We start from the raw sequence: 27,127 nt of genomic DNA on the forward strand, positions 1-27,127 counted from the left end.
TGTGAAGCAAATGTTTATTGATTCAAATCAGCATTTTTCTACATTTAAGCTCTTTAAACACGTTTCTTGTGGTAGTCTGGGATAAAGCAGAGCTGGAGATGATGATGATGATGATGATGTGGTGGTGGTGGCGGTGTTAGTCACAGGGCCGCTGTGGCTGCTTGTGGTTAATGGGGAAGTAGTAGAAGGGGACCTGATGAGGGCAGGGGTGCCCCGGGGAGGGTATTGGCTTGGAGCCAGGTGCGACTGCACCAGCATCGAGGTGATGATTGCAGCCGACGGTGAGGTTACGATTCAGACGGATCTTCAGCTGATACCACAGCTCTCTGTCCTGAGGGAGGAGACAGAAAACACTGTGACACAGCTGCTTTTACCCAAGAAAAAACTTACATTGAGACTGTTAAGCTGGGATTAACACATCACGTATGCACCTCTACCTGCTGACGTGCGCCCACATTCACACCTGTGCTTTATAGCCGATACTAACTGAGCAGCAAACTGAGGCTCAACAGTGACCCAAGGTGGGAGTGACAACTGCAGTTCTTCTAATGTCCACCAGAGGGCCAGCAGACCTTTTTTTTCTTTTAATGATTGGTTCTATAAGAATTTATTTAAAAATCAGATTATTAGGATGAGGTTTCAGGGTAACTTGATGATGATCAGTCAAACCAGCTCTAGTTTAATAGGTGTATCATACCTCAGCAATCAGGCACAAAACCCTTTTTTTTAACTAACAACACTGTGAAGACATCTTTGAATAGAAATCTTTAGAAAAGGACTGATCAAGAAAGGAGACAAGAATCCAACTTGTATAACAATAAAATAAAAATAAAAAAATATGAGAAGAATAATCCTGCACCTAAAAGCACTGGAGCATATACCAAACAGGGTTATAAAAGTTTGGGATTTTACATTATAGTTTAGTTTTAGTTAGTTTTCAAAGTGGTTTTGCTCATTTTTATTGTTTTTTATTTTTGGTTTGATGCTTAGTTTTAGTTTAGTTTTCGTTAGTTTTAGTTTTTCATACTTTGTCAGGTGCGAGGTGCAAGAGTGACTGTTGTGTAATAAAAGCTCGACAAAAACTACCATTTAAAGAAACGCATTCAACAACCAACTGTTCACATGAAAGCAGCACTACATGCTAAATGTGTGTAATATTAAGGACACACACATGAACATCAAAAAAACATGAACTTCAAAACCCAGTAAACTCTACAATAACCTTCGTCAGTGCAGTAGATTAAAGGGCACATATCATGCTTTTAAATCCTTTCTTTTCATATGTAAATCATACACTTGTGGTCGATATAAGTAGAACTGCAATGCTTTGGTCTGGATTCCTCCTTATTATAGCTCCACAGACCCCTCTTTGCCCCTTTTCTGAGGCTCGTCTCAGAGCAGCTCGTTTTGGAGCGGTCTCTTTAAATGTGAATGAGACATTTCAAGCCCCGCCCCCTCCAGGTCGCGGAGCGTTCCACTCCACCCCGTTCAGCCATTTTTGTAGTTTGATAGCAGCGATACGATTATCTACCGGCAGAAAAACAAGCACTTCGGAGAGGCTCTGATGCCCGGGGGTGACGTAAGGAATCGTGTGGGTTAATACACCAACAACCGAATATTTTGACTTGTCTACTTGCAACTTCGGCATAACTGAACTTGGACTACAAAATCACTGCCAGAAAAAAATGGCGGATTCACGAAATCGGTAAGCCGGAAGTTCATGTCCTTGTTTAGCAGTTCCACAGCAGATACTGTGACGTAAGAGGAAAGAAAATGCAACAGGGAATACAGAAAACTGAACAGCCTGAAAAATGTGACCCCACCCCCCCAAAAAAAAGAAAAATTATAAACATATCTACGCAGCACCGGGAGAGAAGAAATTACAATTTGTTGCACTCCTACGCACTCAATGTACACAAAAAAATGTATTTAAGGACTAAAAAAAGTGGATTTTGGATGATATGTCTCCTTTAAACTCGTAGAACAGAAAAAATGATTTCATATCAGTCCACAAAGTTTTTAAATAAATGACAAACGCAAAAACGAAGGCCATTTTTATCTATAATTTCAGTTAGTTTCGTAAACTCACAATGCAGTTTTAGTTACCATTTTTTTCCTTTAAACTATAGTTTTTATTTATTCAGTTAACGAAAATGTTTTTTCATTTTCAGTTTTCGTTATTTCGTTCCATTTCGTTAACTATAATAACCCTGATTCCAGCGCCGCCTAAAGGCAAACCCACTCCAGTCATCCCACTCTCAGCTCAGCGTGTTCATCGACCTGCCAATCAGCATGACTCTCAGTAAATTATGGGGCGTGTCACCACGGAAAATGAAGCTTTCTGATCTTTATCCATACCTAACCCAGTAGTTTTTAGATCCTAAATCCATTTGTCACGAGCAGTGATGGCATAGTTACCTTGAAAAAGTAATCGGATTACTGATTGCTCCTTTAAAAAGTAACTTAGTTACTTTACTGATTACTTAATTTTAGAAGTAACTGAGTTAGATTACTCGTACTGACATCACTGGGCACTAGCAGATGTGTGGGTAACCCTGTCATCAATCACAGGTACTGAAGGAAGGAGTGTAAATAAGCTGCACAGCAGACGTACCATAAATATAACAATTTAAATAGAGCTATAGCATCAAGCAGCATATCACAGCATTAATCTTCACAACAAGGTGAAGGTGTTGAAATAACACTACACAGGAGACAGAAATAAGACTGCATATTAGAGAGGCAGGAAAATCATGCTGATGAGTTACTGGAGAAGAATGTGTGTTTTGTGTCTGCAGGACCCAGATGAGGACGTTAGCTGGCAACAGCGAAGGGCACAGAAGGAACTGATAAGCATGCTACACACCCCCCACCGTACAAGGCAACATCTTGCATGCTTCAATAACTGTAACAGGGTTGTTGAACCCTGTGTATAAAAAGTGGAGTAAGACAGAGAGCAGTGTCAGACTTGTGTGAAGCTGCACTTACTGATTGTATTAGGCAGCTTCGACAATTCTGAACCAGAGTACTCTGTGACACTTCATCTGATGTGTGTGTCTATTAAACATCTCCTTGATTGTGATCCAGCGTCTGACTAGTGAATTTTTCCCAACTGACGAACACGCAGGGACTCAGGGTGATTCAGGAAGCACGTTTGGTCCCTTCAAATGGTGACACCCCCCCCCCCAACGTGATCAGGAAGTTCTTCAGGAAAGACGATGGAAAATTTGATAATAAATTCTGCCAAATCGCCCACTTGCGGACCAGTGCCGACTTCTAGACTCCAGTCAGTGACCAGGACACGTCCATCTAACAGGTAAGCAGAGACCTTTTCTTATAACATCTGCATATTGACTTTGATACAAATTTAATGGTCACTGATGGAGAAAGGGAGGAGGTGTAAGTCGACACATACAGTCACACGAAGTAAAGATTTGAAGATTAAATAGTAGTAAGAAATAAGAGTAAAAGAAAAAAAGGCACGAGGGAGTCCCGGGGGAGTCCAATCAACTCCCCAAAAAACGTCCTTCTCTCGGGTGGAACCCAGTCGGGTTCAATAGGTTTAAAGGTCCTGGCGGTCTGGTTTGAGATATAAAAGCAATCATTTTACGGTTTGGAGGAACCGATATTTCCCATCACACTGCATAGAAAGCAGACCCCCCCATAAAAGCCTTTAGGGAAGCAGGTTTCGAGGCCCCTCAATTTATTCTCAAAAACATAAAAGCAAGCAAACTGGGTTCTGCAGTCGCTTGTTTCAGAATGAACTGCAAAAGCAGGCCCCTGTGAAGACGAATAAAGAGAAATAAAGAGAATGAAGAGAAGAAAAGTTTTTGTAATAAAATAAAATCCCTAAAAAGGAGAAAATATAAGCGCTGGTACCTTGTTAGCATTGTTTTTGTTGTTGCAGTTTGTGGTGAGGACTGACTGACTGACAACACTGGGTGTAGAAAATGGGCTCCAATTAAAAAGAGGGTGAAATCTTCAAAATAATCGGTGATGTAAAATTATTTTAGTGTGAAGTCCAAGCACAGATGTTAAGCCGAGAGCAAAATGAAAAGGACAGGACATTTTAATTAGGTTAAAGCTGATGTTGATTATTAGATTTACAGTTCTGGCAACAGAAGATAAGAAAATTTGGTAAATAATCTCAAAATCAGTTCACATGGGGAAGAAAACGTCTATAACAATGATCCAGAGAGAAACTGATGAATACTGGAATGTGTTTCTGTGTCTCCGTGTTCATGTGTGTGTGTCTCAGAGAGATGCTGGAGCCTGGTGACCTAATCAGTGATAACAGAACATTTCTTTGGAAAATGGATGGTGGTGTTTTATTCTTTGCTTAGCAGTCGAGTTTAAGTACATGAGAAGATTATATCAGCTGTTCTGAAGTTCTGTATCGTGTGGTGTGTGAGTATGTGCGTTCATGTGTGATATGTGTGTGTGCGAGTGTGCGAGAACAGGCGCTCGTGTGTGTGGATGCTCTCCGTTTATATATTTTATTCTATTCACTATTTTACTATTCCTAACAAAATGAGAGTTTTTAAAGTAGCATTTCATATTGAACATGTATTCAATCTTATCTGAATTGCATGCCTGATAATGACAAAAACTTCATAAGCAAAGGAGTGATATTGGGGGAAAAAAGCATTTCTCATGTCAGAAATTATCACTTTTTTGAGCCACTTGTTTTATTTTGAATATGCAAATATGTGAACAACACACCAAAAAAACAGAAATGTTGTCTCCCCTAGAAGTGCCAGACTAATTGACAAAGATGTGTAGTATGAAAGCAAAAAGAGGGGTAACAAACAAAAGGAAGAAAGGCTTCCAAGCCATCAGGATCTTTTTTCCGTTTCAGATTAGAAACACATACTACAGCAAATAAAAACAGCATGTATAAAAAAAAGATATTATACAAAATACAAGCTAAATAAAAGAACTGAGATTAAAGTGGCTTCCACGGATAGAACAGAGGGAACATCAAATTTAATAATTCTATTAAACACTGTACATGGAGCAATGATTGTTAAAAAAAAGAAAAAACTATGTGTGTGTGTGTGTGTGTGAAGTACATACACAATTTAAGTCAATTTTGCATTGGCAGAGAAAATGTATTTATGAAAGGCATATCAATTACATTTCAATATTAACCTACATTCCTCAGGGTTTACAACTTAAGAAGACATCCATGCAGATGTCATGATAGAAATGATGGAGCCTCTGTCTCACTGAGAGGATCAGCTCCTCATCCCCTTCAAGTCCATGCAGCAACTTGCAAATCCCTGGCAATAGACGTGTTTTCCCTGCTGGCCATGATGTGAGGATCTGGAAGAGGACCTGCAAAGTGAGATATATCAATTTCCACATAGATTTCATTATGTCATGTGACCTTTCATACTATGACAGTCACACTAATCACCTCCCTGTACATATTTGTAATGCAAAATAACTCTTTTAATAGTTAGTTTAAGCTGCTGAAAATTTTAATAGTAAATATCATAAATTGGCAAAGATAATATACAGGGCATATATGGAAAGCAATACCTACTATTCACTCTTATGTTTATCTTAGAAATGCATTACCATCTTTAAATAGCTGGGGGCTCATATATATATATATGTGTGTGTGTGTGTGTGTGTGTGTGTGTGTGTGTGTGTGTGTGTGTTTATATATATATAAAATGTTGCAACCATGTTGCAACCCTGGTCTATACTATAAGGACCTGATCAAGATTAGAGCCTAAAGACGTTCTATTTGCAAAGCAGAAAGGTCACGTAATGTTAGCTAGCTAACAAATTGACTAATGCTATCCTAGCATATTAATTAATAGGTAGAAAAAGACAAAACCACGTACCTCCATGACGTTCAATGAAGAATTTGTAGCCTTTGTCCGGTTTTGAACGTGTTGTCTGCATGTCATAGTATATCCTAAAACCGTATTTGTGGCAAATGTATTAGACTGTGTAAACTCCATCCACAGGAAGTAAAGATCCCCAGCATCGAGGCCAAACGGAAGTTGTGTAACGTCATGTGAAAAGGATCTATACCAAATGAACAACGCAGATGAAACGCAGTAAAGATAAGATTATTTTTTGTTGTGTGGATGAACTTAAAAAGATTGGCTCCTATTACTTGAACAATTTATTTTCTGAAAAAACTTACAATGTCTTGTATCTTGAACAAATGTTTTTGACCTCATTACTATGTATATTTGTGTAAAGATACTAACTTGATTTTTTTATTGTTGATTTCACAGATTCAGTTATGTTAGATTTACTTCACCACAGAATCATTTTTATCAGTGCAGTGAATTACAATGTTTCTATTCCAGTTATGCTATTTTTAGTAGTCAGACTCATAATCACTTTCATATTTGTTTATCGTGCATGGATTGTAGTTCACCATAACTATGGTACCCCTAAAGGGGGCCGGGATTTTGTGGTCTCAGGAGTATAATCAGCTTCTGTTTCTTGTAACACTAATTATTGTTTTTTTCCTATAATTTGGTCTAAGAAGAGAAACACCTTGAATTCAACTAGAAGACCACAGACAATAATTCTGCAGTGAACTGAGTAAGAGTACGTAAGCTCAAGAAGGGATGGTGTTGTGAATATGACCCCTGACCCCAAACGTTACCACACTTTGATTAAAGATTTTGTCCATAACAATACAACAAGCATGATAAATTAATTTTATTTTTATTTTTCCTTTGTTTGGTTTGTTGCTAGACTGCACTAGAGGGTGTCTAAATTTAAATACAATAAACTTATACAAGGTGGAAAAAAATCAAAATAGAAAGTAGATAGAAGTAAAAACGCTCTTACTGAAAAGGAAATTTAATTATTTTTCTTTTTTAGGTTTCCCTTTTCCTCATTGTGGCCCAGAATACTACAATCAGATCACATAAAATGTGGGTATATTTATATATATATTGATTTAAAAATGACACATTTGCAGATTGTGTCAGTTTTCAAATAGAAAGCAGATTGTTAGTATATGATGTAGGACAGATTAAATCCAATTAGCTTTTCCAATTAGCTAATATTAAGAGGAGCATGGCTACGAATTATAGGTACTGGGACAGAGAGGGGTATAAGAAAAACAAGATTCATTCCTAAAGTAAAAACTAATCCTCACTTTAAGCCTCCTAACAAGATTTTTAATGTGTATCCGTGCACCAGTTCAACTGATTTATCATTAGATGGAAAAATGCTAAACTTGTCAAGCCTCTGTGGGCCTCATAAACTTTGTAAACATTTAAATGCAGCAGAGCAGTCTGCACTTACACTTTCTGCACTACAGAGGGAGCATGTGTATAAATGACGGCATCATCAGCATACAGATAGATTTCTTGGAGAAGTCATTTATAAAATAGAGACTAAAATAGGTCCCAAAGTGAAATGCGTGAAAATGATCAACCATAAGGTTTTATTTTAATCCTAAAATTTGTAGTAAATTGCTTTGATGCACTTCTGTAAGCAACTTTATGCACAGCAGTAACTCAGTGTTTGACTTTTACTATGAAAGGAAGGGACAGGAAGAATCCCTTTTTCATGCGTGCACAGAACAAATTCAGTTTTCATATAAATCAGGCAGCAGCAAGCATCATCATGGTCACTCCATGGTCACTTCTGGCTCCAATAATCCAACACGGCAGCGATGAAAATGTAAGCGCTTAAAATGAAAATCTAATGGATGACATCACATCTTTTATCCACCTTCATTTTTCTGACTTTGTGCTGAGTTGGTCTGATTTTCTCCAAAATGACGGTCAAACTTTCCTGATAATGTCTCACACAAAGACTCCTTTGCTCCCAGAGAAAACCAGATGTTGTGAACAGCCCTGCCTTTAATGTCTCAATTCCAGAGGAAATACTGTCATGCAGTCAAGAATCCAGTAAATGATCTGTATAGATTTTTATCTGCAAACTGTCCCATTGGAAGACCTATTCATGTTTATAAAGTGATAATATAAAAGTCCTGCAAAATTACTGGCACCAACATCTCAACACCACCTCCTAAAAACTGAGGCCATTTAATGGTCAGCCTATAATCTCTAATTTAAACTGTTTTCATTATTATTTTTCAGCAAAATGCTTAAGGGGAGGATGTAAATCATATTTTTTGGAAGGAAGAAAACCTTGGTGTCATCCAGAGCTCAAACACTGATTCTGTGTTTTCTGAGCAAACTGACCTGTAGCCAATTGGCTTTAGTGGAGAAACTGGAGGTCATCGCCAGCCTCATGAGATGTATGATTGATGCTATTATGATTATATCCATGAGGGCTGGTCGCCATCTACCACAGAAGAGCGCTGATAGAAATATGCTGGTGTGAAATGTATGGGTCTGAAATCTTCTCTCACGTTCAGATCTGCTGCAAAAGCTCTCTGAGTTTGAAGCATTAGTATGGAGAGAAAACTGACTCAAAATAAAAGTACGCATACAAACCGTTAAATACAAATACACGAATCACCTGATACGCACAGACAAAACGACAGTTACGTACAAATCAGGTTACGAGTGCACAAAGTTTTTTGAGACATATTTCATGCTTCATCAGGTGATTCGTGTACTTTTATTTAACGGTTTGTATGCATACTTTTATTTTGTATTCGTAATTTCTTAATATTTGTATTTTTATTTGAACACACATTTACAAGTACCAGAAGTTACGCACACAACGTTATTTACAACTTACAAAAAATTACAAATCCAGCATTACAGACACACAGATATTTTGAGTCAATTTTTTCTCCATACATTTGCACATCAGCGTGTGACCTCAGGAGAAAACAAAGCTAGTTTTATCAACTGAGCTAAAGAGCTGCAAGAACCAAAACCTGCAATCAGAGGCTCTGCAGGGAGTCAGTCCCCACACACCCCCATGCTAAAACCTTACAGCAGAAACAAACATGTTTACAGCCTGATACAAAACTGCTTTGGTCTCTGTAGATAATTTTTCCCTTCATCACAAATATTTAAATTCTATTCAGGCTTAAAGTTTGCATTATTAGGGGCGTGGTCTCTTTGACCGACAGGCGGATGGTGACACAGGCGGCTGTAGCTGCTAGCTGTCAGCTAGGCTTCATCTCAGCTAACTGGAGTCTCTGAACTGGACCTGTGGGCCGTGTTTGTGCTGTTGGAACCTTTTGGAGCATTTTTAATACAATCATCTGACCAACTGCTGTGGCTTCATTGGAGTAACCGATCGTCCAAGAAGGCGGAGCTCCAGTTTTACTAAGTGAAATTCTGGGATTTTTTTTAGTCTGTCACTAATTAGCACGTATCTGTGTCTGTGTGATGCTGACATACAGGCTATGGTTGCAGCTTGCTAACTGAGCCAGCTAGCTTTACCTAAGCACTCCACCCTGTTTCCAAATATGGTCATGTGAGGCTCCCAAGAACCAACGTGGCAGCAGGCCGAACATTAGCTAGGCTCATGGCATTGAGGATACAGTTGACACACTGGTGCATCCAGTTTTCTGACACTTCCCTTTAGCGCCTTTGTTGTTACATCACTCCTTGATGTTGTAATGCACAGAATAATGAGGGTGAGCTGTTGCTGGGTTTCTTACTAGCAGGGGGCTGGGGGGGGGGCTGTTACATTTGAGGACTTCAGCCAGTTTGCTGGTGGGAAGCAGAAACAAGGGTTCATGAGAAGGCCTTTGGTTGGCTTTTTATTTAACTTGACTGCTTTATGGAGGTCTCTGTGATCATAACTCAAAGCTTTGCTAGCTTTGCTTTTACTGCTAATTAATTTTTGCTCCACTCTTAGCTTGTAAACGATCATAAATCCAGTGTATTAGCTTCAGTCTGTTTTGGATCTAGGGTTTGTAAGAGTGATTGGGATGGTTTTATCTCCACACAGACTGAATTACAATAAGGAAATTTGTTATTAATGTTAATCATGTGTGGTCTGAAGCTGAATGTCTTTGGGTTTAAGACCTGAACCTGGAAACTATCCAAGATGATGTCATTTAAGGGTTCAGCCAAAAGTGAAAAAAATTAATAAGCTCATGTTTGAGGATCTAAACCAGAAGCTGCAGCACATTCAGTCATCAGTAACATCACAGACAGGAAGACGGTCTGACCTTGTCATCTGTGACACACTGGATCTCCATTTTGTCACCCAGATGTGGAGCAAGGACATTTTGCACTTCTTCAACCTAAACACACACACACACACACACACACACCATTTCATGTGGTCAGATACTGTGTGGATCAGATGGAGATTCTACACCTGGATGACATCAACCTGAGCACTGAGGAAGGAAACAGGAAACACCAAACTTTCAAAATAAGACTGAGAAGGATCATCACTTCATGACGTCGCCAAAGTGACCTGAGTTTTACTGGAGGTTTGCTGCAAACTGCCTGAGCTGTGGAGGAAACTGGCTGCTTCATCATGAAAGTGTTTGTGACTTTGTCCTGTTCCCCAAAATGAAATTTGCAGTCCAACTTTTTCAGACTATTACCGTATTTTACGGACCATAAGGCGCACCGGGTTATAAGGCGCATGATAAAACATATGTAGAGCGAAACAAAAGTGTCAGGTAAGTCGAACTTTATTCATCTCATTCACAATAACTTAGAATATTGTTCAGTTGTAACAAACACAGAAAAATACCCTCACATTTTAAATCATTCATCTTCCACAAATCCATCAAATTGTTCATCTTCATCAAGCATGCCGGGTTCCCTCTCGTCATTATCTGAGTCAGTCTCTTTGTTGTTGCTGTTTTGTTTTGGTTGCGGCACACAGCAACCATTTAATTGTTAATAAAAGGGCAACTTTTGCTGGCAATCTCTCGCCATCTTCTTCAATGTCTTAATAGACACTACAATATATTCTTTATTAATGAGGGTAAGAACAAGTAATTTCTTCATTTTATATATAAGCCCTTCATAAATGCTGTGCACCAGTATATTTACTGATATAAGCAAAGAAAAAACATTAAAAAAAAAAGGAAATCCCTTTTTGACTCAACACCGGAAACCTGAAAACTCTACTGTCACCGTGTTTTGTGTACATACAGCACTCGTACTGCTCGTACGCTGTGGCATCGCCCGGACCTCTCTTTGGCACCGAGGAAGACAGCACACGCCCTGGACCTCGATTCGTCCTTTAGCAACTTTTGAGACAGCCGACAGCGAGTTTTGTTACACAAATTTGGCAACAGTGCCGGCCGCCGATTGCCAGATTATGCACAAATATAGAGGCAGCATAGATTAAAATAGGCCAGGAACATGTAGAATAAAATCCATCATCGTTTTCTGCGGTTTACTGCATACGGTTTCTATTTTTGGAACAATGCTTCCACTTCTTGTTGAATTTATCTCCGGCGGCTTTGGCTGCTTTCCACACCTGCTGCGCTGCACTCACAGCTTGTTCCTGTCTAATATTGTCAGTAGAGTCATTTTGTGAATCGATGATGGACTATTTTAGAGAATTCAATGAGGCCTTTGAACTGATCTACCAGACCTGAGGCCACATCGCTGCAGACCACGCAATGGTGCAGTGGTGTGGATTCCTCGGCCATCGGCGATCAGACGGCAGCGCTCAACTCTTTGAAAAGCGTATGCTGGGTGTTACCCCCCCCCCTCCACCTGTCATACGCGTTGCACGCTCTGGAAAATGTCGATATTTGTTAAGCGTCCCTTACCAAAGTCACACTAAAACATTTTGACAGAGTTTTGAGGGCAGTGTACCACATAAAATTGGTTCAAGGTCAGTAAGCGCAACAAGAATTCATACATAAGGTGCACCGGATTATAAGACGCACTGCCGATTTTTGAGAAAATGTAAGGATTTTAAGTGCGCCTCATAGTCCGAAAAATACGGTAGTCAAATAAAACCATTGAAAGAAATCTTAAAGCTGAACTGTTTTGCTCATTTCCAGCTTCATGTGTTTATTCTGGACTCTGTTAGAGGGGCTTTGCATGATTCACAGTTCAAAATAATCCTTCTTTCTCTCACCCTGGGCCTTGATGCAGCCCCTCAGTTCATCCTCCATCTGAAACAAGATGTTTAGCTCCTCCCCCCTGTAAGTCAACTTTTTTCTGATTGGCTGCCCCTCATAAAGAGCTTATTTGAACAGCAGTCTGCAGTCTTCTTATTTCTCCTTACTGACAAAATGATCAGAGAAAATAAAACTGTTTTTTTTTCAGTGCTCTGTTTAATGTTTCCTGGAGAGAACTTAAAAAGTCAGAACTTGAATTTGGCACATGGAGAATGAAGTGTGGGAACAAAATATGTTTATGTCAGAGGAAATGATCATGTAAGATCAGGGTAGGTTTATCAAATGAAAAGTCACCTTCATAAATAGACCTTTGTTAAACTGACTGTTACCTTGTAGGGTCGCTCACAGGACGGAGTGATGCCGGCGTCCTCCAGCAATCTGCAGACACACAAATAAAACATCAGCGTTTGTTTCCTCTGATGGAGTCCACATCAGCAGCCCTCCACAGCTCAGCTTCTCAAAATTACTGGCTGGAAATCTTAAAGACAGGGAGCGCTGAGCTTCCCTCCATCCTATTCCTACTTCCTACCTCCTCATTATCGTCTTTACCTCATTCTTTTCCGGTCCCTCCATCCTTAACTGCTTATTCCCTTTTGTATCTAAAACATTGTGCTGCCTCATTTTAAAGTTCATAAATTCAAATGTGAGTCATTAGTGTCAGTAAAACACTCATCACTCACCCCACATCATCATGTGGCCAGCAGAAACTCGTGTACAATTGTGATGTAACTACAATTAGAGCTCTCTGACAATAATTCAGCCAGTGGAACATGATCGGAATAATTTAAATTCAGAAGTGTTTATTACAGTGTGATTCATGAGGATTACATGTGGATCCTTGGAACGTTTCCGCTCCTTTAAATGTTCCCAGGGCCCAGATGTTTGAGCCCCAGCTTTGGTTTCACAGTTTGAAGAAGAGCTTCATCAGTGCTGAACTCGCCTGTGGATGTCGAACTGTCCTCGCAGTTTCACGCAGATCTGGAAGTATCTCAGGGGAGAGTTCAGTCCTTCAACGCATCCCGCACACGCTCCGTGTTTCCTCCACTCTTCCCTCCTGCAACACAAAACACACGGACAGTTTCAGACTTTAAGAAGAACATTAGAACCGTAATCTCCTGTCATATGTCTCCTTTCCAGTGGTGGATGTGAGCAGAGTTTCTGATAATGAGGTCAGTGTATGTTTAGGACAGGTGGGCATCACCATTGTGATGTCATCAATTTGTTTTTAATGTCCATTCATGGGCTTTGCCACCTTAGCTTCAATCTGCTTCTGTCCCTCCTCCTTTCATTCCTTAAATCATTTCTATTTACCGTCCTGTACCCTCCCTTCCTTATTAAGTTGTAATCTGCTTCCGTTCCTTCCTCATATTTCCGATCTTTTCTACCTCTTCATTTCCTTCCTTCTGTATGTCCTTATTTCCTTCCTTTATTGCCTTGGTTCTTTGGTAATTTCCTTCCTCACACTTGTCTTTTGCTTCCTTTACCCTCCTCGGAGTTCCTCAGATTTTTCCTTCCTTTAATAAACCTTGCCTTGCCCCCGTTTCCTTCCCAAATTCTTTTTGTTTGTGACTTTCTTTCCTTGTACTTCCTCCTTTCATTTCCCATCTTATTTCCTCTTATGAATTATAATTTCCTTTCCTTCCAAATGTCAGTTTTGAACTTGAGTGTGGTGAGTAAGGAGGTGATCTGGGATGCTCTACACTCCTCCTGGATGATGAATCATCACCTGTTTAACCCTTTCTGAGTCTCGTGGGACCAAACTTTAAAAATAACTATGTTTTATTCAGTAAGTGTCATGTCGAGCGAGAAGACCCCAAAATGCAGGACTCACAGGCAGAACTTAACTAAAAAGGTGTTTATTGAGGAAAAACAAAAGATCAGGGCTATACTGCGATGGACGGGTGCCAGAACTAAATGCATGAAAACACACACACACACACACACACACACACACACACACACACACACACACACACACACACACACACACACACACACACACACACAGCAGCGGGAGTCATAGACAACGACGTGACAATGAACAGAAGAAAACTGAGGGCACAGAAGGTGAAGCAAATGAAATAACCGGGGAAGCAAAACTAAACACAAAGCACAGGGAACACAACACTGTCAAAATAAAACAGGAAGTGACTAAACAAGGTACACATGGACTTCAGTGTTGCCAAGTCCGCTTATTATAAGCGACTTTGGGCTTGTTTTTTTCTAAAGTCGCTTGCACATCTCGTGAGTCGCGGGTTGCGGTCATTTGGGCTTGTTTTTGAACGTGGAGTTGCTTATTTGGGCTTGACTTTCTTTCCGAGTGAAACTCATTGATTATCTCTCGGCGCCCTAGAATAAAGCAAAAGACGAGTGGTAGGTAGTTTGTCCCTTCCAAGCCCCCGTTTCCTGTTTCCTGCTGGTTGTTTTAATGCAATTAAAAACAACCAGCATTTAAACACACCATGTACGCACAAATCTTGGAGCTCGCCAGAAGTGTGAAATGTGCCTCAAAAAACTTTGTGCACTCGTAACCTGATTTGTACATAACTGTCGTTTTGTCCATGCGTATCAGGTGATTCGTGTACTTGTATTTAACGGTTTGGATTCGTACTTTTATTTTGTATTTGTAATTTCTTAATATTTGTATTTTTATTTGAACACACATTTACCAGTACTGGAAGTTACGCACAAAACGTTATTTACAACTTACAAAAAATTACAAATCCAGCATTACAGACACACAGATATTTTGAGTCAATTTTCTCTCCATACTAGGAGGAGTTGATTCAAATAGCAGGCCTGAAAATGGCAAAAATTGACACCTTCAATTGAAAATGGCTGACTTTCTGTAGGGTTTCGGGAATGGGCCAAGAGACTTTTTTGTACGTCTTAGGATGTTACATGAGCCTGCACAATTTCAGATATGTAGATAAAATGTAGCTCTGGGGCTACGCAAAAAACATGGTATTTCATGATATTTCCAGGTCCCACTAGGTGGCGCTCTAACTTTTAGGGACTTTATGCATATCTTTGTGTTCAGGGCGGGAGGCTTATCAAACCACCAAAGTTTGATGCAGATTGGGCAATGTGGCTTTTCATTACTGCAATTTTTGTCTTCATGGCAAAACACCAAATGTTGCCATCCTGCCAGGGTCGCACCCTTTGGCAAAAACTCACAGTTTTGAAAACAATGTAAGGCCAACTCCTTAAGGCTTTCCAGGGGAAATTTGAGATGGTTCTGTTCAACCACCTTGGAGCTGTACCTCAAAGTGTCAAACAAAAAGCAATTAATTTGCCTAAATGTCCAAAGCAATTACAGTAGGGCCTTCACACAGGCCCTAACTAGGAAATAACAAAACTCAGTGAAAACAGAGCTAAACACAAAATGCTGGGCAGACGTCCCAGGACCATGACAGTAAGACTTGAAACTAGAAACTAAAACCTTAAACTCATCATGGAAATGCTTATAGAGGTCATAGGTCAAGTGAAATATGAGCTTATTTTCGCATAGGCTTTTATGCACTCAGACATTAATGGAGTTGCCCCCTGCTGGACATAAGCAAGAATGCAGAATTGAGGCACTTAAAGCAGTGGCGCCACTTTTCCTAAAGTTTTCAGAAACATGTTCTCCACTGTTTCCTGATACTGCAGTATGTTTATCTGTGGGTGATGCTGAGTACCAGAAGTGGAAGTTGGACTTGAATCTCACGAATGACGGCCAGAGTTCAGTCAGCTCCGCCTCCACCTCCTAAAAATGAGAACATCAAGCGTCAGTGTTTTCTCATCCTGACACACCAGAGCCACAGACATGAAAATGACTTTGATGTTTCAGAGTTTTTAATTAACAATAATAATATATCCTGGTTTTCACTCAGTCAATATCCCTTTTAATCCCCTGAACACACTCAATTAGTTTGTTTATTTGCTGCTCATGCTGGATCTGTTTGGCACTGTGAAGCCAAGCAGATGGAGCAGACAGTTCACTTGTTGAACTAAAATGTTATTCACAGGGCCCAAACCTTTGGCCAGTGTAAAGAAATGAGAGTCAAGACCAGTGTCATAAAGTAAAAGTGAACTCTCCTTTCTTGTCAAACAGCGTTCCGTCATAAAGCTTCTCGCCCGTTTGCATTTAGATATAAAATAATAATAATGCGATTCTCAGAGAGCTGTTACCTGAAAACCTGGCACATCTCAGCACGGTGTGCTGTGTCCTTAAATAAATCTAAAGAAACTGGATAATGGAGGACAGAAGAAGAAGTGTCAGGCTAGACCTTCAGTTGACCCATCTACTGGATCTCTACAGTACCCAGGACTGTAAAAATCGGCCCTGGCATTTTTGACTTAGACCGGCTCGCAACTATGTCTTAGAAGCATTTGACACTGTTTTACTCTTATTCAGTGTGGGCATACCTTTTTCTAATAATACTTTTATACTTTTTTTTTTTAATTTACTTTAGTAATGCTTAAATTGCAAAGCTTTGATGTATCATTTAGTTTTTTTAAATCTGTTATTTCACCTGCTTGAGGGCTTTTTAAAACATGTTTAACCAACACAGAGGCTACAAATTCAAACTACTGTGCAGCCTTTCAACACACCTTTAACCTAAATATCTAAAATGCTATGATGCAGCCTAAAATGGACACTTGCTGCTCATCCAACACTTCTCGGCCTTGACCATTTGCTATTTTATCAGATTAAGGTGCCATGGCTGCCAGATTTGGGGAAGTATGCAAATGTAAATAAATATTGATATTAATCAATCGCCATTGCTCATCACACTGCTGCTGTCTTCACCTACAGCAGAGTCTGCTCAAGCCTTAAAGGGGACCTAAGCAAGATTTGATTAGGGGCTCCCTTAATACCAGTTTATTGTCCCCTGAACTTAATTGTTATTAATGCTGGAGGGTTAAAGTTGATTTTTTTTTAGGATATATTACAGTTTCAGCCTTTTAAATTCAATTTTTCAATTCAGTTACATTTTATTTATACAGTGCCAACTCACAACAAACAGACATCTCAAGGCACTTTATAGTGTAAAGTAAAGACCCCACAATAATTACAGAGAAAACCCATTGTTCATCCTAATCTTAAAAATAGAGAGGGTGTCTGTCTCCTGAATCCAAGCTGGGAGCTGGTTCCACAGAAGAGGGGCCTGAAAGCTACTCTTAAGTATCCTAGGAACCACAAGTAAGCCAGCAGTCTGAGAGCAAAGTGCTCTGTTGGGGTGATATGGTATGTCGCCTATGCCTCTGGCCGGCTCTGCCTACAACCTGCTGTTGCTGCAGCATTGCTGTTACAGAGGACGTGGAGGCTACAGCAGCGAACATGTCTGTGATCTTTACACATTTTGTAGCATCTACAGCGACATTCTTCAGTTTCTTCGCACGTAACTTCTCCACACCTCCTTTCTGGTTTCTCCATATTGCCTCTCCTTTAACACACGCGCTCAACACTGAAGCTACTAGCGGGAGTAGGTTCAGTGTTCTGCACCACGCAGAGAAAGGGTGGGGCCGCTTTCATCCTATATCCTGATTGGTTCTGTCCACTGTCTATATTGAAGATGGGCCAATGGGCCGCCCCCTCTAAATTGTGGGCTGGTCTCTTAGGAAAAAAAAGGGAAGAAAAAAAATAACCGGCATCGGCCCCCGAGGACTGTCGGCCCACCGGGCAAATGCCTGGTATGCCCGATTGCCAGTCCAGCCCTGACAGTACCCATCAGAAGTGGTTTCAGTGGAAGGATGGATGTCAAGAAGGGAAACTGGGAGGAAAAGCTGAAACTGGACTGAAAATCAGTGCCATCAGGTCTGGCTTGTCTTTGATTCCACTGAACTCTGTAGCACGTCTTGGTTTCATGGGCGTGTCCCTCATCAAGCTCCAGCTGTTTTTCTGGTTGTTTGCACATTGTGAATAAATCTCCGGTCTTTGAGAAGAGGTGAGCGCGCGAGACATGCTGCCGCTGGCTCTCACTGCTCTGAGATCAGTTTGATCTGCACGTTTGTGGAAACAGAGCTAGCATTAGCAAGCTGACGAGCCTCAGTGATTCATCGCTGTAACAGGTGGTTTTGTCTCAGCGTGTTGACCAATCTGTGTGAGGTAGAGGAGTTAGAGTGCAGTGTGAAGAAGTTAACTCCTTCAGCAGGAAGTCAGCTCCTGCTGAACTCTGCAGCACTTTCAGATTAGCATCTGTGAGGATCGAATCACTTGGTTGTTTAACCAGCTGTTCTGCTAATGATGGTGCAAGTGATTTTATTTATTATTAATATATTTGATACACTTTTTAAAAATGAAAATTTGCCAGTGTCATCGTCCCCTTTCTGCAAAAGTCTGTAAAAGACTTTTGCACAGTGCTGTATCTGCAGGACCCACCTGGACGTCAGATTGAAACATCGGCCAGCAGTCGCAGCGGTTCCCCGGCTGGAGAGGCCTGCAGGCACAAACACGTATCTCATAATTTTTTCTCATAATTAGAGTCAGCTGCAGCAGAGCTTTGACTCAGTATGGGTCACACTGTTCACACACTGACAGCTGTTCAGTCTGAACACTGGGAAGAATCAGAAAGTGCTCTGAGGTTACAGCAGTGTGACGGTACCAGAGGCCGTGGATGGTCCAGTTGTTGATGGTCGGAGGAATCCTGCAGAGACTCGCATTGTTCAGAGACTGAGGGACACATGGACAGACAGCACGTTAACACACCACAGAGGAAGAAGCGACCACAGAGGGAACATCATTTTCTAATGAGTCCTTTACTTCCTTACCCTCTCCTTTCCTTTGATCCTTCTTATGTCCTGCCATAAATTTCTCTTTCTTTTCTTACATCCTTATTTCCTTCCTTACCTTCTTTTTCCATTCCCATTTCTACTCATTTATGACCTATTTCCTTCCTTCATTTACAACTTCGTTTCCTTTTACTGTCTGTGAAAAGCGCTAAATAAAAAAATTTACTTACTTACTTAGTTTTAAAATTCTCATTTCCTTTCCTCTGCCTCTTCCTTGTTTCCTTCCTCGGAGAAGGAGACAAACACTTCAAATCTGAATCTTTCACTGGCTGAACATGGTTCTCAATGATGATGATCATGATGAAGTTGTTCAATGTTAAGGGGTATATTTAAGTGTGTTTATTCATGTGTTTTAACTCTTCTTAAATTTACTGCTGCAGCTGAGACTTTTCCCATGTCACAGCTTTTAATTTGAAGGGGAGTTGTCTGTTTCCTGCTTACTTTGATCCGAAGCTCACCTGACAGAACGCTCCCGGCCACTGCAGCGTGAACAGGATGCACTTCCAGGTGCAGAAATTCTTGTTGCCCAGGTCATCGCGGCCATATTTGTAGTCCTCCCAGAGTTCTTCCTGTGTCGTGATGATGTCAGGCAGCTGCAACAGGAACAAAAGAGGAGGACTCAGAGTGACCAGCAGGGGCAGCACTGAGCGACACATCTCCTCCAGACTGCAACACAAAAACAGTGATCAGTCAAGCAGTTTATCATAGAGTTCATCAGTGCTCAGCAGAGTCATTAGACACCACCCAGCACCTCAGAGAAGTCCAGGTGAAAATTTTGGGTATAAAAGCATAAATTCAGTTTGTTATTAACCTAATAATAACAATATAATTTTGTTTTTGGTCTGATAAATGTATGAAGCAATGTAGCTTTTAAATATGTGTACTTTAAGGGAAATTTCTTTTTAACTGTTCTTCTGATTTTTTAACTATACGTATGAAGCTGATGAAGCACAAAGTCCACCCTCACTGCCTGCGCAGGAAGTAAGAGGCTTTTGTTCCTGGTCATTCCCAAATGGAAAGCATTCCAGACAGCCAATTTTCCCCAGTGTGGACATTCCAGCAAACTCACCTCAAGCTCAGACTGTGGGATTCTGAAAAAAATCCCAAACTGCAAAAAACCAAGAGCTCAATCTCAGACTCTGCAGGCCTCAGTTAGAATGTTAAAGGTTAAAGTTCATGACAGCACAATGACTGAACAGTACGGCTTGATTGGAAGGGTTTCTGGGAGAAAGCCTCTTCTCTCTGTTCTTTGGACATTTAAGACCAAACTGCAAATTTCTGTCCATCATGCACATTTCTGAATGTGCTCATCCTTTTACCTCCAGGCAGCGGTTTAAAAAGCATCGTAGCTTTGTGTGCGTCTCTTTCTCCGGTGATCTGAGACTCTGAGATGGAGGCGAAAATGGAGGAAAGAGAAAGGAGACTTACCAGGCGGCTGCAGCTGCTGCACTGAGCTGCTGTGAGCGTTTCGCTCTGCGTCGGGTCACAAAAAGAAAGAAGTGAAAGTCAGATTTGTAGCGGTTTATTTTTTAAAGCTGCTCTGGGTGTTCAGGGGAAGCACAGACCTCACCAGCCTGACTTCTGCTTTTGCATCGTTGCTGTGAGGCTCGGGGACTCAGCAGATGCTTCTCCATGCACACGTGGGATCTTCAGGAATAGCTGTAAGATCAGCTAATTTTACTAAAGGAATTTCAAGTGGATTTCAGTGACCCAGAGGTTCAATAATTACTGCACCTGTTGTTTCTGTTGCCTCACATAGTGACTCATGTTTATGCTCATTGAGCAAGAAATGAGAAATGAAGAAATGAGGGGTGGGTCACGACTTTTGGACTGTATTGTATTGTGATTATTGTGGGGTCTTAACCTTACAATATAAAGAACCTTGACACTGTGTAAATAAAACTGAATTGAATTGAAAGTAAAAGTCATTTTTAAAAATTAAATTATGAACCAAATGATATTTTATCCAATTCTGGGTCGCAGGCCTGAATCGGACAAATCCTGTCTAAATAAAGCTTAACTAAAAAAAGGCGAGTGCACAGAAACTTTGAGTAGTTAAAGGAGAAAGACGCAAAGCCACAATAAGCAGAAGTACTCCTACACTGGTACACACACTCTCTGCTCTGACAGCACTTGGTGCACAAGTGGAAAGCATAAAAATAAATAAATGTAAGTCTGTGTTGCTGCAGCAGCAGTCGTTTTTACTTCCTGCTGAGCGCAGACAGTTTGGCCTCTACAGCAGATCGTAGTTTGGCAGAGTTTCAAAAACACTGATACCCTCTGTAAGTGTGTCAGTGTGTGTGTGTGTGTGTGTGTGCACGCATGTCCTTGTGAGGGTGAAGAGAGGCAGCACAGCTCGACATGAATCACCTACTGGTAACTACAGCTGTTATTTTCCTTCTTTTTCTCAGACCTTTCTCTCCTGTCGCTCTCTGTCTGTTGGTTTTTGACGCTTGCAGATGTTTAATGTGAGAGAGACGATGACGAGCAGAACGGGTAGAAGAGTGGAGCCGATCAGGCCTGACCTTTGCACCGGACGCTCGGCTTTAGTCTGTCAGAGTGGAGTTTAAAGATAGGATCTAAATATACTGACTGCAACACGGTTTCCACCTCATTTCTCTGCCACACACACACACACACACACACACCTGTTGCTCACCTGCTAGTCACACAGTGCAGCTCAGCACGTCCACAATGACGCAGACACAGCGACATGTTAAACCTGCGGCACAGAAACAGCAGCAGGGAGCGGTGATGTAATGCCTGTGCTTTTTCATTAGTTTGATTTCGTTTTTATCGTTTCTAAAGTCCACCGTTCCTGCTCGCATTTGATAAATGATGCTGATTTGAATTGAACTGCTTCTTGCTTGTTTGCAGTCTCAGAACTGTTCACAGCACTTAATACAGCAGTGTTCCTAATATTCTGTCCATCTCATTCACAGATATAAGGGGGCAAAGTTGTTACACTGGATTGAATTATATTGTGTAGGTGTGTGTACACACATTGCACATTACTTTTAAAAGGACTTATAAAGTGTAGGACTTTTGCTTTAACAGTTCTAAACATCCATCACTGTATGTTCACAGCAGTACAGTACTGCTTCAGACTGCTCAACACTCAGTTTCAGCTTTTTCTCCTCATGGATCTGTATGATGTCCTTAATGTGGCTGTGTGGAGCCACCAGAGGCAGACCATCAGGTTGGTATAAAGGGAGGATGACCTTGAACTTTAATTCATGCAGTGCTCCTCTAGTCGAGTCCAAGAACACAGCAGGCTACCAAAGCCATGTGCACCAGTTACATACAACTACAAATACTCGGTTTCTTTCTAAACGTATTCCCGCTGGTGTCACGTTCTGCTGTGGCAGGCGAGGCAGAAGACCCCAATGCAAGACTCCCAAGGCTCAAATAATGTTTAACTTAAAATTTATTGAAAAAATTCATAATACCAAAAGCTGGATGGGAGCCAGTGACACATGAAAACACAACACACACAGCAGTAGCCAAGATTCGAGACTAGGCGGACAAGGACACGACAAAGAACTAAACAACACTGGGCCCTAAAATAGACACACTAGGTAATCAGGGTGGCTTAGTGGTGAAGCCGGCGACCACATACCACATACATATGCCGCGTTACGGTGCGGGCGGCATGGGTTCAAGTCCCGGCCTGTTGTCAATTTGCCTGTGTGTCTTTCAACAAAAAAAAAAAAAAAAAAAAAAAAGTTCAGGGGGTCTGCCGCAATGCCAGCGGTGGTGACAATACAGTTCTGGGGGCACTTAAACTGAAGACACTTGGGAGGCAGAGTGCAGTGAGACGAGGCAGGAGGCCAACCGCAATCTCAGTGGCGGCGACAGTACTCAGGGGGTTTGGCAGGTGGCCAACGAGGGAAGTGACGTTGGGTCCCTTCAGATGCCAGCGCCGTCAGACAGATGAGACAACTGAGAAAAATGTGTATGGCTGTGTGAAAACTACAGTGCTTTTAAAATTGGAGGGACAGATGTAATATGAGCACTGAATAACAGCGCCCATCCACACTGTCCCCCCAAGGCCCTCAATGTCTAAAATGTAAATAAAATTGAGGTGCAGGCAGCAGTGAACAGACAAGTGGGGCCACCTCAGCAGTGCCACCCACTAACCACTGTGTGACACACCTGCCCCCCAAGGCCCTATATGTACTATGATGTGTTGTGAGCTGTATAATGCAATTAAAAAAGGAGGAGTGGGACATCACGCAGCACAGCGAGCAGAGCCGAGGTGATGGCCCTACTCACTGCAGCACGAGCCCCCCACCCCCGAGAACCTATGTGTGCATAATGTGATGTTAAATTGAGTGGGAGGAGGGGAGGGGCCAGGATAAATATGACCGGGAGGCAGACGACTACCCCCCGGAGGAAAAGAGCCAGTGCGTGCGTGTGTATGTGCGTGTGTGTACATGAGGGAACGACTGGTACGTGTGTGCGTGTGAGTGTGAGTGTGTATGCATGAGTGTGTGACTGGTGCATGCGAATGTGCGTGCGTGTGTATGTGCGTGTGTGTACATGAGGGAATGACTGGTACGTGTGTGTGTGTGTGTGTACGTGCGTGCTTGTGAGAGTGTGTGTGTGTGGACAGCTGGGCCTGGGTTGGTGGCTTGCCAAGCCTTGGCACCTGTGGGACACGGAGGGTGGGAGTTACCCCTCCCTACCGCTCCACGCTGCTCCCCACTGGTCGTCACTGCCGCCCCTGGGGTGTGGGTGCCCGTGGGTCCCGGGGTGTGTGGCCGGATGTCTCGGCATGGTTTTTGGCCTGCTCCCTTGGCGGCCGTAGCCTGGGGGTGGCTTGGGCCTCTTTGGCGCGTGGGGGGGCTCTGCTGGGTGTCGGGCTGCTCTCGGGCGCTTGGGGCCTCGGGGGCCGCATGCCTGGCTCGTGCTGGGGGTGCCGGCCTGCCGGGGGGGGTGGGCTGCCCGTCGTCTCTGGCTCTCTGGACTCTAGCCCCTGGATTGTGGGGGTTCCGTCTGTAGCCTCCCTCCTTCCTCTTCTGGGGAGTGTACGCGGTTGCCATCGGGATGTGTGGCCCCAAGTCTTCTGAGCTCCTGTGCTGTGGATGGCCTGGGTCCCCTGGGTCCTTCCCTATCTGCCTCTGGATCGCGGGGGGTATGGTTGCAGTTTCTCGCCCTCATTATCGAATACATTGCATGACAAAGGCGCATACACACACATTACTACAAACAATAAACTTGTGTGTGTGTGTGTGTGTGTATATGTAGGTGCATATGGGTGTGTGTATGGATGTGTCTGTGTGTGTGTGTGTGAGTATATCAACCCCTTTTATTTATTTATTTTAATTTTTTTTTTTTTTTTTTTATCTATCTCCTTTCTTCCTTTTCTCCCCCCCACCCCTTTCTCCCCCCCACCTCTTGTTCTTGCCCCTTCCTTGTTGCCTGTCAGACTTGGCATGAATAACTAAATAAAAAGATAAATATATAAAAATAAAATTGCAAACATTAACAAGAAGAGCCTATAGGAAACATATAGAGCTGTTCTTGTCAAAGCAAATATGTTTGGTACATCAGTACATTCGGATCATCATTCCGATTGTGAAAGATGCCAGACATGACAGGCTAAAAAAAAAAAAAAAAAAAAAAAAAAAAAAGACAGATGAGACAACAGTGAGAAAAACTAAGAAATACAACAACAGAGAACTACACAAAAAGGTACTCAAAACACTGGGCCACCGGCACTGGATTTGTTTTTTTTTAAATCTACTGCTACAAATTTCTTCCGTTTATCCAGGGCTGGGTCACAGGGGGAGCAGCCTAAGCAGACCTCCCTCTCCCCAGCCACCTCCACCAATTTATCTCGGGGAAAACCGAGCCATTCACAGGCCAGCCAAGAGATACAATCTCTCCAGCATGTCCTGGCCTTCTCCTGCTAGGACATGTTTGGAACACGTCACCCAAGAGGCGCCCAGGAGGCATCCTAGTCAGATGCCTAAAACACCTCATCTGGCTCCTTTCAATGTGGAGGAGTAGCAATTCTACCCTGAGCCCCTCCCAAATGGCTGCACTCCTTCCCCTATCTCTAAGAGAGAGGCCAGCCACCTTTGAAGGAAGCTCATCTCTGCCGCTTGTATCTGTTATCTCATTCTTTCAGTCACTGCAGTCGTAGCTCCAGTCTGTCTGTCAGTCTCCCGTCCGTACTCCCACAGCACTTTCCCCAGGATACCCAGAGGGATGCGGTCGAATGCCTTCTCCAGGTCCACAAAGCACATGTAGACTGGATGGGCAAACTCCCACACACACTCAAATATCCTTGAGATAACAAAGAGCTGGGCCACCGTTCCACAACCAGGACATGAACCGCATTGTTCCTCTTGAATCTGAAGTTCTGCTAGCGAGCAAACTGTCCTTGCCAGCACCCTGGCATAGAACTTCCTGGGGAGGCTGAGGAATGTGATCCCCTGATAGTTGGAGGACACCCTCTTTAAGAAAGGGGACCACCACTCCAGTCTGCCAATCCAGAGGCACTGCCTCAGATCTCCATGCGAGAACTGGAATTCGTGATTCTTTGGAAGACCATCCACACATAAATAGCTTTCAAATAATATCTGTGTCTGTGTGGACTTAAACCCTGCTGCCATTTTCCAAAGGTGGCACTTTCAGGGACAGAGCTATATTCTTCAACTACGACTGAAATGGATGCGGCTTCGTTGTGCTTTGTTTCTGTGGGTTAAAATTGGATTGACCGCTCCAAGAGTGACCGCTGGAGATGCAGTTGAGGATTTAGAATATTTAGAACAGAGGATGTATTGTTTTTTAAATTTTCCCCAGGCTGAAAATACTCCCACTACTTCCCTCACATCTGTTGATCATTATCTCAAGTTGACGAAGGATGCTCTCAGTGAAGGCCAGCATGCATGGGCAGATGCATAGGTGGTGCATTGTAATGTAAATTCTCTGGGGATTATTATGATTTTCCTTTAGGCAGTACATATTCAATTAAGCCTGTCATTGTGTTTCTGACTCTTCCAGCTTTTGTTCAGCACTAGGAATATCTTCCAGGAGAGACCGCAGCTGTACCTGTTCTCCTGTTTTTAACCCCTTCGAGTCTTGTTGGCATTTTGCTTCACATTTATCTTTGAGCGGAAACACGAGTCCTCTGTGTCCTGTTTCACTGCTCAGGGAAACCGATGAAAAATAACCTCATGCTAAATTTACATTTATGACTGTGCTCACGGGTAATGATTCCTCTACACTCCAGATCCAGGTATTTGACCATTAACCTATGACATTCTAAAGCTTAAGACTTACAACTGCCGTCCTTTCCACACACTTATTTCTGCACTGATGCAAAACTAAGCACGGAGAGCAAAGCATGTGCGACTGTCCAAATACACAGCACTCAGACTTCCACAGTTTGAGCATGTGATGAGTGATTGTTTACATTTCAGACCAGACCAGACCACCCCCACCACCACCACCCCCGACACACACACACACACTTCCCTCCTCTGCCCCTGGGGCCTGTCATGGCTCTCAGCTACCCGAGGTGACCTTGGTAGACATTAAAAAGTCATTCAGCGTTCTTAAAGAGACACTGCTGCTGCAGCACGGTTAGAAGGCAGGAGGAAATAAAAGACAGATGGTTCATTTCAAAATAAAACATCCTGTTTGTTTTAACATCATTAGGCTTTTCAGGATACATGTGCTCCTTCACCTGCCATAAGAAAAAGGAAAAAATAAAAAATAAACCCAAACACTGAGGCGACCATAAGTTCTTACAAACTGTTCTTAAAAATGCGGCACACACGAAGATGCTGAGAAGGACCACTGAATAACTTTTGTCTGTTCACCATGAGGACAAGTGGCCAGTTTGTACACATGCTGCCTTGTTTTAAACAGCTGCGCACTGATCACACGCAAAACAGACACAATGCATGCAACAGTGCTTGACTATTGACATACTCGCTGCACTTTATTCTGGTTTATGCAGGTGGAGTGACCACTTTGTTTCATGGAGGGGAAAAAGGAAGCGCTCACTTTCAAATCTCAGCTTTAAAAACACAAATCAGACATGAATAGCAACAGCATCCACACCTGGAGAGAGAAACAGGAACGAAACGAGAGACACTTTCCCTTCCTCCTCTGATTCCCCGAGCTCACACGCTGTGCTGAACTGTTTCAGGTTCACAGTTCACACAGACTTAAAAATAGTCACTGCCCCAGTTCAGCTGTGCTGAAATGTTACATGAAAACTTTTACTTCCGTGTGAGCTGTAATCATTATAAGTTCACATTTTCTGTTCATTTTCAGCTCCATACTTGTGTTCTTGGACTCCACCAG

General features: G+C 42.2%; 2 protein-coding genes across 3 annotated transcripts in view; one reads left to right on the plus strand and one right to left on the minus strand.

Annotated features, from left to right (window-relative positions):
- Positions 1–21,533, minus strand: rnaset2l (ribonuclease T2, like). Of its 2 annotated transcripts, XM_030744693.1 has the most exons (11): positions 21,462–21,533; positions 20,368–20,461; positions 20,231–20,275; positions 19,261–19,395; positions 18,616–18,683; positions 18,393–18,450; positions 15,706–15,773; positions 12,966–13,079; positions 12,355–12,403; positions 10,094–10,168; positions 1–331 (listed from the first exon to the last, which is right to left on the minus strand). In XM_030744693.1, the coding sequence occupies exons 2-11, from the start codon at positions 20,434–20,436 to the stop codon at positions 137–139; spliced, it is 876 nt and encodes a 291-aa protein (XP_030600553.1). In that variant the 5' UTR covers positions 20,437–20,461; positions 21,462–21,533; the 3' UTR covers positions 1–136. The 2 variants fall into 2 exon arrangements, with proteins under 2 accessions (XP_030600553.1, XP_030600554.1); XM_030744694.1 differs by lacking the exons at positions 20,368–20,461; positions 21,462–21,533 and having other exon boundaries at positions 19,261–19,468.
- Positions 21,033–27,127, plus strand: part of cox7a1 (cytochrome c oxidase subunit 7A1) — a 16,830-nt gene continuing 10,735 nt past the window's right edge. The window contains exon 1 of the mRNA XM_030744695.1: positions 21,033–21,178. Coding sequence (XP_030600555.1) covers positions 21,164–21,178 — 15 coding nt within the window. The 5' untranslated portion in view covers positions 21,033–21,163. The remainder of the gene's footprint in view (positions 21,179–27,127) is intronic.

This window comes from Archocentrus centrarchus, chromosome 13 (assembly GCF_007364275.1).
Source record: "Archocentrus centrarchus isolate MPI-CPG fArcCen1 chromosome 13, fArcCen1, whole genome shotgun sequence".
NCBI classification, from domain to species: domain Eukaryota; kingdom Metazoa; phylum Chordata; class Actinopteri; order Cichliformes; family Cichlidae; genus Archocentrus; species Archocentrus centrarchus.